This window comes from Hemicordylus capensis, chromosome 1 (assembly GCF_027244095.1).
Source record: "Hemicordylus capensis ecotype Gifberg chromosome 1, rHemCap1.1.pri, whole genome shotgun sequence".
In the NCBI taxonomy this organism is placed as follows: domain Eukaryota; kingdom Metazoa; phylum Chordata; class Lepidosauria; order Squamata; family Cordylidae; genus Hemicordylus; species Hemicordylus capensis.
The window spans coordinates 73,121,801-73,135,939 of NC_069657.1; the positions used below are offsets into that span (position 1 = coordinate 73,121,801).

Sequence of the window (14,139 nt, forward strand, 5' to 3'; positions counted from 1 at the left end):
AGACTTTGACTTTTTTTGAAGTTTTTTCTAAAAATAAAAAAGTCATTTTTTAAAAAGTCACCCCCAGCACAGTACCTCCAGTGACTGTTACTGGTGTCTATCTTATGTTGTTGTTTTTTAAAAGATTGTGAGCCCTTTGGGGACAGGGATCCATCTTATTTATTTGTTATTTCTCTGTGTAAACCGCCCTGAGCCATTTTTGGAAGGGCGGTATAGAAATCGAATGAATGAATGAATGAATGAATGAATGAATTTTAAAAAATCAGTGGATTGACTAATCTACTTCAAAAACAAAACACAGTGTTCTGCTAACCTGTCCTACATAAGAGCCCAATTTCAGAACTCTAGGCCAAGCCATTCCAGAAATATAAGAGGGGTGAAGAGAGGGTGATGTTTGTTCTTTTTTATGAAGGCAATGAGCAGATTTCACTACAAAGGGGTGGAAAGATGGTCGGGGTGTGTGTGCTTCAGTTCCAGAAATTATTTTTGTGATATTCTGCCATGAAACAAGCTTTTTTTGGAATAGGACTTGACTGATCTGCTTCAAAATCAATACACAGAGTTTTGATAACCTGTCCTACATCTGTGCCAAATTTCAGAAATCTAGGCCAAGCCATTCTGGAAATATAAAAAGGATCTTTTTCCTTAAGGAAAATCACGGGGCCCTCTAGCAGAGTGGGCACATGGACCCAGGCCCCCAGGTTTGTGACTAACAGCACCCCTGACAAGAGTGTCAGAAATGCAAAAAGAAAAGAATAAGATAAAACATTTGGGGTTGGGCTAGCAGCACAGGAGGGTACTGTAAAATAGTGTTGGAAATGAAATAAAGCAAACCCCAGTGCTTTACAGGGCGAGCCTGGGTGGTTCTCTGATGGCTAGTCTGCCAAAGTAGCCCTCATTTTAAATGAGGTTAGTGGAGCGAGTGCTCCGCTAACCTCATTCTGGAGATTGTGAGTCACCATGGCATGGCTCCGCGCCACGGCGACTTATGAGGAGATCCCTGCTGGGAGGCTAAAACATGCCTCTTGGTTTGGGGGGTCTCCCCAGGATGCCCCGTGCACTCACACGGGGCATCCTGGGACTTCCGGGGGTCAGGCAGCCCCGGATTCCAGCAGCCCCTACTGGCTCCGTGACGGAGGCAGTAGTCTTGTGGGTGTTGTAAATATGTTGGCACGGCTGACCCAACAGGATTTATGGTCCCTCCAGATCCACTTCTGTGAGTCAAAATAGAAATTCTGTAGATAAGAAAGTAGCAGCTTAGCTGCACGGACGAAAGCGAAGGATGACTCTCAAAGATAAAGTAGTAGAAACAAATAAAGTCCCCTTGAAACTAAACTAGGCATCCCCCTCTACGATATCTGAGCAATAACTGAAATCAAGGAGCAAGAAAGGAACAGAATAAGGACAGGCTGAAACAAGAAAGGTTGAACAATTATAAGCACGAGGAACACTGTCTGCTGTAGGCAACGCTGCTGACAGTACCATCTCAGGAACAGCATTTGCTTGATAGAGGGCTCGAGATAACCGGCAGCCAATCAGGCTTTCCTGACTCAGCATTTCTATTGCCTTTCCTGTGAGATCTTGTGCCTGCGTGTCTCCCACTGAGCCTTTCTCTTGAGACGTCTTCTTAACACAGGTGAAATTCCAGCTTCCTCCTGATCAGTCTCCTTAGCCCTCATCTCTGCCAGCTGTTCAGATTCCCGTGTCTGCTGCCGTTCCACCTCAGCTTCAGAGTTTGTTCTCACAGCCAAATCCTCCTGCTGTGCTTCTGAGCCTGCTCTCCCAACCAAATCATCCCACTCCTCCTCTGACACTTCTGACTCAGAGGTCTGGGCCATGACAGTGGGCGGCCGATCTGGCCACCTAGAGCTAGGTGTTTGATCATGTGTGGGGAAAGCCCTTCAGGCTCTCCACACTACTCGTGTGGAGAGCCTCAATAGGTATGTCCTAACCAAGGACATCTTGGAAAGACGTGGCAAAAAAAAAAAAGCAGCTAAAGGTGTTTGTACATGGAGATGCTCTGTAGATTGATATTTTTGTCTTTTCTTTTGGGTACAGTTTGCCTCCTTGTAGTATAGAGTTACTACTTCTACTTAATACAATACTCCTATATCCAGTAGGGATGTGCACAAAACAGATTTTGCATTTTGTTTTGTGCTCAAAACAAAACACACAGCAAAAGGGAATCTGTCCCTCCCAACACAGAACACACATTTCAAACACAGTCCAAAAATGGCCAAAAAAGAATGTGCCTTGCTGCTGTAACATCATTGGCACAAATTGTTTTCTTGCACACAATTATGACTCCTTACATACATTCCTAGCATTGCAACAGCTGCCACAGCAGCACCCTTACTTAGCAGCAAGCATAGCCATAAGCTCAGCTAGAGCAACTTCAGCCACATTTTGACTGAGTACACCTTGCAATGCAGATTGCAGAGCAGACCAGAGCAGTGAATGAAGCACAAGTTAGTCTCAAGGTCAGACATGGAGCTCATCACAGCAATCACCAAGAAATATTACGTGCACACACACGGCTGCCACTGTCCATTTCTCACCACAACAGTATCACAAAAACAAAACAAACCACAACTCAAGGAAGGCAGGCACCCGACTTCTGCCTGTCAAACTGAGATCTAGCAAAACAAGACAGCTATAACAGAAATAGCAGAACCTATTATACTTACTGCTGAGAAAAGAAAACCATAAAATCAAACCTACCTTCCTCCTCTCCTGATGTATCATCTTCAAGAGAGGCACACTATAAGGGCCCTCTCTGCCTCCCAGTCCTTTGAATACATTTTGAAATTCCCTCCTTTTGGACTTCCCCCTCCCCAGGGTGTGTGTGTGTGGTTCAAGTCCTTGAAGATGAGGTGGTTCACAATAAATGCCTATGATTCTATGAAAGAATGTTTACAGGAGAGAGCAATTATGGAAATAATATATATGCAAAAATTAGCTCTGTCCTTTGTGTGGATCAGTACAGGTTACCCATCTCTCTCCAACCATGAAGTCAATTAGTATTCATTGGACTTTGTTTCATTCATTTGAACCTCAATATTGATTTGCACAACTACCTCTCATTTAGCTGTTTTCGGCGCTGGTATATTGTTTTCATCTCTTCCTTGTTCTGTCTCTCCAGTCTTGCAGCAAGGGCATTTATGGCTATGATGTGTGCATCATCCACAGTCACTTCCTACAAGATCAAGCCAAACAGGAACAGGTTTCTCACATAAACAGATATTAGGTAAAAATACAAGCTCTCTCTCCCTATTAACATTGCTGAATGAGCCCCTGACAAAGATAATGGAGAGCAAATGGGAGCTACCCAGCAAAAGGAACTAAATCAGTTCACACTGCACTGCAGCATAAAACAGAATTAAGTCATCTTAAGCTCCATTAACATGTCATTTGGAGCACTACAAATCAGTCCTAGGGGACCTGTATCATTAGCAGATGCTGGTAAGAAGTGAAGAAAAATGAAAGTTATCTCAGCCCATCATCTCTTACTATTGGCATATAAAGAATGCTAATAAGGGTTATCAGACCAAGATGACTGCTGTGGTTTATCAGGATATGCTAGTGAATATGCAAATATGAGCAAATGGTACACCTTTGAAAATACGGCAACCATCCACGTACCACACCGTCTTTACGGGTTATTGCGGACTGAAATCACAAGAAATTTTAATGTCAAAATAGTGAAAAATAGACAAGGTCCTAGCAGTCCATAACACTTTGTCTCGGAAACCACCATCTTCTGTCTATTTCAGTAGATGACAACATACACGGGAAATGAGCATATTGCTTATAACTCATAGAAACACAGACTACACTGTGATGCACATATTTTCCTAGAGCATAATCAGCAGCCAAAAGTATAGTTCCATTTCAGAACTCAAACATTTTACTTTGTAGTCTCCAGTACTCTACACAAGAAGCTGGGAAACTTTAATCATTGTATTAGCAGAGCTACTGCCATGGGAAACTAGGGGATCTGTTAAGAAATTATTTATTTCCTATGCATTTTATGATATATCCATTTTTAATTTTACAGCTGAAAAGAAAATTAACTAAAAGCACTTTATACAAAATATAATTCACATTTTCAAAGTATAATTCACATATATTTTATATGCTGGTATACTGCTTTTACTCTGATGCTGAGTAAAAGCATCAGAGTAAATAAAAGCTATTGTACTTTCCTGCTGCTTTTATATGTCATGCAAATTGTACTGCTGTTTATTTTATATTATTTTATTGTGTTACTTTAGTTGTTTTAGTCATTTCTAAGCTGTCTTAGAACAGCTGTTGGGATCTTCTTAAATCAAAAGTGGGAGTTATTAAACAACAACATTATTATTATATTCAGAAGACATTAATCTAAACCTGAACAATTAAGACAATTTTCATGATCAATTCTCACGATTGTCAGGGTGCACGGGCAGTCAGGGGCAGGGAAGGCAGGGTAAACCAAACCTTCCCCCTAGATAAACAAAGTGGTGGAAGCACGCTCCATGAAGCATGGAGTAGGATGGAGGAATCCGGGGGTGGAACTTGTTTTTCTGGTTTCCAGGCATCCTACAATGCACTGCACAGCACATATGACGGACCAGGAGAGGGATCTTGGGGTTGTGGTTGGCAGCTCATTGAAAGTGTCGACTCAATGTGCGGCAGCTGTGAAAACGGCAAATTCCATGCTAGGGATCATTAGAAAGGGGACTGAAAATAAAACGGCTAACATTATAATGCCCTTATACAAAACTATGGTGCGACCACACTTGGAGTACTGCGTACAATTCTGGTCACCACATCTTAAAAAGGACATTGTTGAACTGGAGAAGGTACAGAAGAGGGCAACCAAGATGACCAGGGGTCTAGAGCACCTTTCTTATGAGGCAAGACTACAACACTTGGGGCTTTTCAGTTTAGAAAAAAAGACGACTGCGGGGAGACATGATAGAGGTCTATAAAATCATGCATGGTGTGGAGAAAGTGGAGAGAGAGAGATTCTTTTCCCTCTCACACAACACTAGAACCAGGGGTCACTCCATGAAATTGATTGCCAGGAGGTCTAGGACCAACAAACAGAAGTACTTTTTCACACAACGCGTGATCCACTTGTGGAACTCTCTGCCACAGGATGTGGTGACAGCCAACAACCTGGATGGCTTTAAGAGGGGTTTGGATGACTTCATGGAGGAGAGGTCTATCAATGGCTACTAGTCAGAGGGCTGTGGGCCACCTCCAGCCTCAAGGGCAGGGTGCCTCTGAGTACCAGTTGCAGGGGAGTAATGGCAGGAGAGAGGGCACGCCCTCAACTCCTGCCTGTGGCTTCCAGCGGCATCTGGTGGGCCACTGTGTGAAACAGGATGCTGGACTAGATGGGCCGTGGGCCTGATCCAGCAGGGCTGTTCTTATGTTCTTATGCTGCATTGGGGCATTTCCCCGTCAGACAGGTGCTCTATGCACCCGTCTCTCACTCTCCTCACCCTTAACATCGGCTAACAGCTGGGTTATTTAGGAGGGTTAGATGGGCTGGAAGTTAGGCTGGGCTCCCCCAGGCTGGATTAGGTTGGTCATGAGAACAGCCTCACAAACATGTACACCATGGGCTCCTTGGAGAAAGAGCAGACTAGAAATCAGGGGCGGAGCCACCACGGGGCAAATGGATTCAAAGAACCCACCAATCAGGGGCCGCAAGCTTGGCCCCAGACACGCCCCCCGCATTTGACATCAGATGCAGGGTGAGTTATTTTGATCCCAAATGGGGCCTTGTGGCCCCGTATGGAACTGAAATTGGCCCGCTCTGCATTGGCAGCACAGCCGGAGTGACTCTCCCTGCCTTAAAGGCAGGGAGAGCCCCTCTTGGTCTCACTGCCAGCGTAGCAGGGCTGATCGATCTCCCTCCCAAATGGGGCCTTTAAGGCAGGAAGAGTCGCTCTGGCCCACACTGCCCAATGCAGCATGGGCCAATCTCCCTTCCAAACGGGGCCCACATGTGATGTCAGACGTGGGGGCATGGCTAGCCGGACCCCTGTGTCTGATGTCAGATGTGGGGGTCAGGGCAAGGCAGCCGCAGCAGCAGCCTCTTATGGGCCGCCGTCAGCCTCCCTACGCTACTGATAGAAATGTAAAAATTAAATAAAAAATAATAAAACATCCTAACAAACACTGAGCCTGCTCATATGCTCAAGGACATTTGTTAGGGCAAAGTGGTTGCTCTGGCTAGCTGCACTATGTTTGGAGCTTGCATTCCAGATGCGTGTTGCACTAACTCAAACATGTTTGCAATTATGTAAGAAGATACCTAACTTGTGGCACGTCTCATGTTTTACAGGGAAGCTTTTCACAAGGGTGAAACTTCAAGCATCCCAGTCATTTTGCACAGGCACATGATTTGCTTGCACACCACAACTTTGTTCAAGTCGCAAGTGCAGTGTTAGTCAGGATGTTGGAAGAAACACTGTTACTCGGAAACTACTTTATAAACTCCAAATAAGGGCTAGATTTTTAAAGCAGCTTACTGGCATAAAACCCAACAACCAATACAACAATTTGCCATTTGAAAAATCAAAATATCTCCCTCCACAAATAAAAACTACAACTAAACAATGTCAGCATTACAGCATCCTTTGCTTTCTGTATAAGGAAGGGCAAAGGAAAACAAGAAGGGCAAAGGAAAACTTGAGAAAAGCTGTACGTAATGGAACAGACATGTCCAACAGACATGCCCAGCTTCAAACTGTCCATATGTTTCCAAGTGCAGCCGGCAGGAACATAGATCCCCTTTCTTAATCTATTTGTTTACGCCAAAATGAGTGCACCTTGCTTAGGGCATGCTGTAGAGTGTAATGTCGATAAAACTGCAGCACAAACAAAATGGAATTAGTCATTTAATATACCACTCTCACAAAATAGAATCTGGTCACAAGCGCTCAAAAATTTCAGCACCCAAGTTAGCATGCCACACTGAGCTGAAAAATCAGTGGTAATGACTCACCACTGCAGAGGAAGAACCAGAGAGGTCACTGCAGAGAAAGATGAAACAAGCAGCTGTGATATCATGCTGCCTTTGCCCAAAGTGTTACTATGTATTCATAAATGCTTACAGTGTTTTGTAAGCTAATCTTCCCAGGTCTGCGGTATTTTATAACATCATATAACATACTAGTATTTTTAAGCCCGTTTTAATAACGGGCGCTAGCTGTCTTTTCCCCCTTTAAGCTTTCTTCATATCTTTTGCCCTTTTTGTGTGTGTGTGTCCCTGTCTCTCTTCCTTTCTTTTCTTTCCTTCCTTTTCTTGCTTTCCTTTTCCTTTTTTAAAAAAATATGTTTTATTCTCTACGTTATCTTTTTCTCTCTTCTTTCTATTATGGGCATGTTTGTTGGGGGTTTGTGTGTGTGTGTGTTTTCCTTTTTCTCTTTTTCTATCTTTCCCCCCCACCTTTTTTCTTCACTTTTACCTCTCTTCTTTTTCCTTCCTCTTTGTTTATTTTGTTCTTTTCTTTCCTATCTCTCTCTTCTCTCTTTTTCCTTCTTTATCTCTTTTCTTTTCTCTATGGTTCTGTCTCCCTCCCGCATTCCTTGTTTTGTCTTTTGCTGTCTGTTTTTCTTGTTGTCTCTCTCTCTGTCTCTCTCTCTTTTTCTCTCTGTCTTTGTTTTCCTCCACCCTGTTCTAATTTTCCCTTCCCTCTGTGGTTTTTTCCCCCCTGGGGGACGTTGTTTGGGGGGGGGTGCTTGTGTGCGACACAGAATGGCTCTGGGCTCTCCAGAATGGCGACCCCCCCCCATGATTAAGGGCCAAATCGGCCCATGTAAATGCACGCTGCGGCCACCGCCGCCGCCCGCCCGCCCGCCCTCCCAACTGCCGAGTCCTCATCCCCGGCCCGAGTCAGTCGGGCGATGAAAGTCCTTAATTTGATAGGGAGAGAGGAGCTCGCAAGCAGAGCTCCTCTCTCTGCAAAGCCTCTTCCTGAACTGGCGCTTTGGACGCAAAGGACGCAATAGGCGTCCTTTGCGCCCAAAGCGCCAGTTCGGGCAGAGCCTTTGCACAGAGAGGAGCTCTGTTTGCGAGCTCCTCTCTCCCTATCAAACTAAGGACTTTCATCGCCCGACTGACTCGGGCTGGGGTATGGAGGACTCGGCAGTTGGGAGGGCGAGCGGGTGTTCGTCGTCGTTGGCGACCGCAGCAGCAATTTCGCCCATGGGGCTGGGAGAGGAGGACTCGGGCAGCTGGGAGGGTGGGCGGGTTAAGGGCAAATTCGCCCTGGTTTTCCATCTTTCTGATGTGCCGCCTCTTCACTCTCGGCGGCTGTCCTGGAGCCGCTGCCGCCTCTGTCTCTCTGCGTCCACCGCAGCCGCTTGGCAGCTCCGCGGCACGGTAAGGCAATGCCGCCCGTGGGTGTTTTGGTGCTGCCGCCGCCTCTGCCTTCCAGTTTCCCCCGCCGGCACTTCTCCGGCTTCTTCAGGGCGGCCGCTTGTGGCCGTCCAAGATGTCCGCCGGGTGCTGGCGGTCATGTCTCCCTTGCCCTGTTCTGGGCCTGCGCTTTGCGCAGGCGCAGAACAGGGCAGGGAGGCACGAACACACGCTTGGTGGCCGTCCACGGACGGACACCAAGCGTTTTATTAGAGAGGATAACAAAGAAAAATATCACATTTTTAAAAAATGAAAGGGACTTCTGTCAATCCAATCTGCAATTGCTAATGTGGGCATATAAACCTTCTGATTAAAGTTTGGTCAATTAGAGCCTGAGCTGTTCTGTTCTGCTACAGGGCAACCCTACACTTTGTTAACTGATGTTACACCAGTATCTCTCATAGCAAACATGTATGGAGGACTGATGAACTTCTGTACAAAAACAACAAAAGGTCAGTGGCACTCACTGAACATAGAAAATTAATATGTCAGGGGAAAGTGTTCTATACTACCCTTCTTCCTGACATATTTGTCAGGAAGGTTCTTTTCTAATGGGGAGCATTCAAACATTCAGTTCTTCACTTGTAGCCTGCAGTGGTACACTTCAACAGCACATATATTGTGTGCAGCTACTGATTGTGCATTTCAGCTCTTAGTATGCGAAGTGACTGACAATCTGCCTAAGGTAGATCAATTTCACAGAACTGAGACAACTTGAAAAGTAGCATTTATATGTTTAATAACAATAGTAATAATAATAATTTCTGCACACACGAATCCACAGCTAACCATATTGACTTTCATGTTTTGGGGGGGGGGGACCTCACCAAAGGCAAGGAAAGCCTTAGGAAGGAGAAAGGTCCTTTGGCTTCCAAGTGAAGGATGACCTTCAGAGTCATCGGTCCTGAAGGGGAACTTGTCTAGATTTTACTGGAGGATAGTCAATATCTATTAGAATAATACAACTTCTATGGACACTGTATATTACACATCAAGTTGTCAACCATCAGGTTCTCCTAGATCAGGGGTGTAAATCTCAGTTGTGGGTAGGATTGCCAACATTTCATTGCCAGAATGATGGACACAAGTTCCAGAATGAGGGACACAAGTTTGTGGGGGCTGGCTGGGGGCGCTGGGAGGTGTATTTTATTTGTTTGTTTGTTTGGTTTATATACCGCCCTTCCAAAATGGCTCAGGGCAGTTTATGCAGTGGTTATCAAAGAGCCTGAATATCATTGACATATATGTAATTGAATAATATGCTGTTGAATAAATGAGGAACAAATGCTGTCCCTATAGGGACCAACATTCATCCCTGAAATGAGGAACTTCCTGCTTAATGAGGGACAGTTGGCAACCCTAATTGGGTGATAGGCTGAATTTTATTCCAATGCACCCTTGCAGGGGCTGCACCTGCCTCGTGCCACCTTCTCACACCCATTCTGTCTTCCTCTTTCTTTCCCTCCCTCCCCCCTCCATTGCCTTCCTCTCATTCGTGTAGAGGAAGGTGCCTCTCCCCACCTTCTGTCTTTGTCTTCCTCTTTCTCTCACTCTTTTCCTTTCTTCCTCCCTCTTCCCCCCTCCTTTGCCTTCCACTCACTTCTTCTGTCTCTATCCTCCTTCCTGGTCTCTGACTGTAATAAAGCTTGATTCTGATTCTATCCTCCTTCAGTCCCTCTTTCTTCTCCACCCTCTTTCTTCTGTCTTCATCTTCCTCCTCCTCCCCACTCTTTCTTTCACTCTCTTCCTTTCTTCTTCTCTTCCTCCCTCCCTTGCTCTCCACTCACTCCTTCTGTCTCTGTGTGCTGAAGAGCCACAAGGATGAAGAAGGGAGAAAGATGGCAGTGCAGGAGGAAGGAGAAATTATTCCTTCCAAGCATGGGGTGGAGGGGAGAGGAAAATGCTGTGGCAGCAGTTGGCAGGAAGAAAGGAAGGAACAAATGAATCAATCAGCCAGCTGCAGTAAGTGGGGTGCAATGCTTCCACTTTGGTGCAATGCGGGTCAGGGGAAAGGAAGCACAGTAGCAGAGGTTGATACTCAGCTGCTCGGGGGTTGGAAAATGGAGTTTCAGGGGCCAGATTCGGCCATGGGCCAGCAGTTTGACACCTGTTAAATGCTGATCCTAAAAGTGACCACATGATCCTAGATGTTTAATTATCTTGTAGAAAGTATGTGGGGATCTGGGTGGCAGTTTTGCTTGGCTTGCTTGCTTGCTTATTTATTTTCTATACTGCTCTATCCATCGAAAGGCTCTGGGTAGTATAGTTTAGTTATCAAGCTGACAATAGGGGTGTTCATATAACCCCCTGTTCAATGAATGCATAAGAGGGGAGTGGAATTGTGTCTGCCAGCCATGTCCCCTAGCAGCATGGACTCATGATGTTTGGTGTCCATGAGAAAGGGACCCAACATGCGTACGGAGTTGATCAGGGTTTCAGTTAGTGTGGATCAGTCCTATGCATGAACATGATGTTTGCATAGGACTTCATCTCATGCATGTCCAGCCACCAAAGTGCACTCATGTAAGGGGGGAAATAAGCTCATGTAAGGGGGGAAATAAGAATGCCAACAATTTTCACATTGTACTAGCCTGTTGCACTTTCCTTAGGCAAATTTGTCCAAGGTATGTATGTACTGAAAAAGACAGCTATTATCCAGTCATCAGAACTACGGTAGGTGAAATTAGAGCTGGAAATGTCTCTCCTACCCCCACTGCTCCTCGAAATTCATACAGCTTTTTCATGAGTTGCAGGCAGTGTTCGTAGTCATTTCCCACATCACCAATATTAATCATCACTGCCTGTGGAAAAGAAAAACAGTAAAATTGGGATTCCAATAATAGCTGAGTGCCAGAATGGTCCAGATTCAGAATGCCAACACACACAATCCCTGACTATTTCCCTGGGAGGTATTTTTTCACTCTGCATCCTGGAACTAAATATGGTTTTGAGAGTAGTTATTGGCTTCTAAAATATTTATTATAGAACAATCGGATGATGAAACAGCCTGGCTATGTATTTGCAGAGTTTATTGTTTCCAGTAGCTAATACAAAGATAACAATTGTATTTCCACTTCTTAAAAATAGCATTCTGTCCATGAGCCCAAACAACAGAATTTTTAGTTGGAAGACACCAAGTTATTTTGCATTCTTCCCCCCACTCCCAATAAATACAGCATGTTCATTGGGCATGTTGGGCAGCTATTTTGCAAGTTTCTCTGATATTTTAATGCATTAAACCTGACATCTTAGCTTACAAGGCCTATAATCCCACCTTTTCATTTACCTCATCTGAACTTTCCTGTAGTCAGTGACAAGTGGATATTACTGTCCAATGACACCCCTTATCTAATTTATAGCTTCACTTAGTCCCCGTTATTTATTAAGGCTCTTTGCCTGATGAATATTGTTCTCTGTGCACACACTGCATTCACAAAATTAGGCAATGCCATGATGCAGAATGAAAATAGATTTCTATAGCTGTAGGGAAAAGGCTTAAAAAAAAAACCAGTAGGAATATGCATGAGAAATTCAGAGAAGGAAAATAGTGACCATTTTCATTAGAAAGTGCCTAATTAAAGAAATTCAACACATATTAGTGATAACATTTCACACTGACCACTATTTTGAATGTTGAAAATATTCATTTTGGAATCTTATCTCACTCTCTATTTTCAAGTGCAGAGAAGACCAACTTCCTTGCAGGAGAACCTCACACAGCGATTCTCAGTGTAAAGGTATCAGCTGATGTGTCCCAGAGTGTGGTAGTGAACTGCCTGTGCTGCTGTTGCCATCTAAAACATGTGCCTACGTTGCTCTGCAAGAGAGTTGTCCTGTTACTACTTACCATTGAGCAATTGCATGTTTTAATGCAACTTGCATCATTCCCAATGCAATGGATTCCCAATGCAATGCAACTGTCCACAGCAGTGCAGACTCTTCAGAACTGGGAAATGTCAGCCAGAGGTTAGCATTTAATAATGTATATCTAACACTCTGTCTGTTTAGAAGAACAGGAAAATGCACATGTATCCAACCACTGAAATTAAAATAGGTGAATTTTATCATTTGAACTATTATCCATTAATCATATTCACAAGTTCAAAAACAACTCCTCCTGAATACATTAGAGGCAAAATGGCATTTTTAGAGTTTCTTACCCACAGATCAATATGTCCCATATAATATTCACATTTTCAAATGTTCATGGTTAAAGAGATATCCTTTGAATGGTAACACTTATTTGTTGGATGTAACCAACCAACCAACCAACCAACCAAGTTCCCTGACCTTGTCTCTGATCCAGGCCTCTACATGGTCCACCTTTTGCAGAAATTCCAGAAAATCTCTACTGTCTTCAAGCATCTTTCCACGAGCAGCAACAGCCCATTTCAGCTTCTCCCATCGTTCTTGAAGCAAGCGAGTCTTACGGCAGATCTCCCCTGATTTAGGATGATTCTGGTGCAATAGGGCATCTGCTCTCTTCATGTTATTTCCAAGGGGATTAATAAAGGAAACAATGCCGTTACTACAATATTTTTGTGCTGCCTCCAATAAAACCCCAGCACAAGGACTTCTTCCCTCTTCATGTAATGAATAAGCAAGTAACTGAGGGAAGATTTCTTAACACAATGCTTCCATGCTCCTTCTAAGAAAACTCAGCTTCAGCAAACGTAGTGGCTGACATCCTGACTAATGAAGTGCACAGAGGTGTAACTAGGGGAAAGTGGGGGCTGTGTTTGCCCTCTCCCTGGTGGCCACTTGGAGTGAGAGAGATAATGAAGAAAATAGGGAGGGGTAGAGCTGGAGGCCCGCGTTCTCTGAACCCATCTGCTCAATTATAGCTACACCCTGGAAGTGCATGCAAAACAACCAAAGTTGTGCAAACCTAGTTGTACTAAAAACAGTGATTTGTAGAACTTCACTCTTGCACTATTTATTTATTTATTTATTTATTTATTTAATAAAAACTATCATGCTCTTGCTAAAAAGTCCCTTTAAACATGCTGCAGGTTGTGCAGCTGTTGTACAAGTGCAAGCATACTTATGGTAGCACAACTATAGTCTGGAATGTAAGATCCAGATAATCCAAGATGATCAGGGGCCTAAAGCACCTTCCTTATGAGGCAAGGCTACAATATCTGGGGCTATTTAGTTTAGAAAAAAGAAGACTGCGGGGAGACATCATAGAGGTCTATAAAATCATGCGCGGTGTGGAGAAAGTGGATAGAGAGAAATACTTCTCCCTCTCACATAACACTAGAACCAGGGGTCATCCCATGAAATTGATTGCCAGGAAATTTAGGACCAGCAAATGAAAGTCCTTTTTCACACAACACACAATAAACTTGTGGAATTCTCTGCCACAAGATGTTGTGACAGCCAACAATCTGAATGGCTTTCAGAGGGGTTTGGATAACTTCATGGAGGAGAGGTCTATCAATGGCTACTAGTTGGAGGGCTGCAGGCCACTTCCAGCCTCAAAGGCAGGATGCCTCTGAGTACCAGTTGGAGGGGAGTAACAGCAGGAGAGAGGGCATGCCCTCAACTCCTGCCTGTAGGCTTCTAGCGGCATCTGGTGGGCCACTGTGTGAAACAGAATGCTGGACTAGATGGGCCTTGGGCCTGATCCAGCAGGGCTGTTCTTATGTTCTTATCCAGACTGTTAACATGGTCCAATTAGCTAGCACAACAGCTTCGCACTTGTGCAATGTCCTTCC

General features: G+C 44.4%; 1 protein-coding gene across 1 annotated transcript in view; it reads right to left on the minus strand.

Moving 5' to 3' along the window:
* SPTBN5 (spectrin beta, non-erythrocytic 5) overlaps positions 1–14,139 on the minus strand; it is a 198,457-nt gene that overhangs the window by 68,108 nt on the left and 116,210 nt on the right. Inside the window, exons 40-42 of the mRNA XM_053313122.1 lie at positions 12,710–12,901; positions 11,128–11,220; positions 3,078–3,196 (exon numbers count right to left, since the gene is read on the minus strand). Coding sequence (XP_053169097.1) covers positions 3,078–3,196; positions 11,128–11,220; positions 12,710–12,901 — 404 coding nt within the window. The remainder of the gene's footprint in view (positions 1–3,077; positions 3,197–11,127; positions 11,221–12,709; positions 12,902–14,139) is intronic.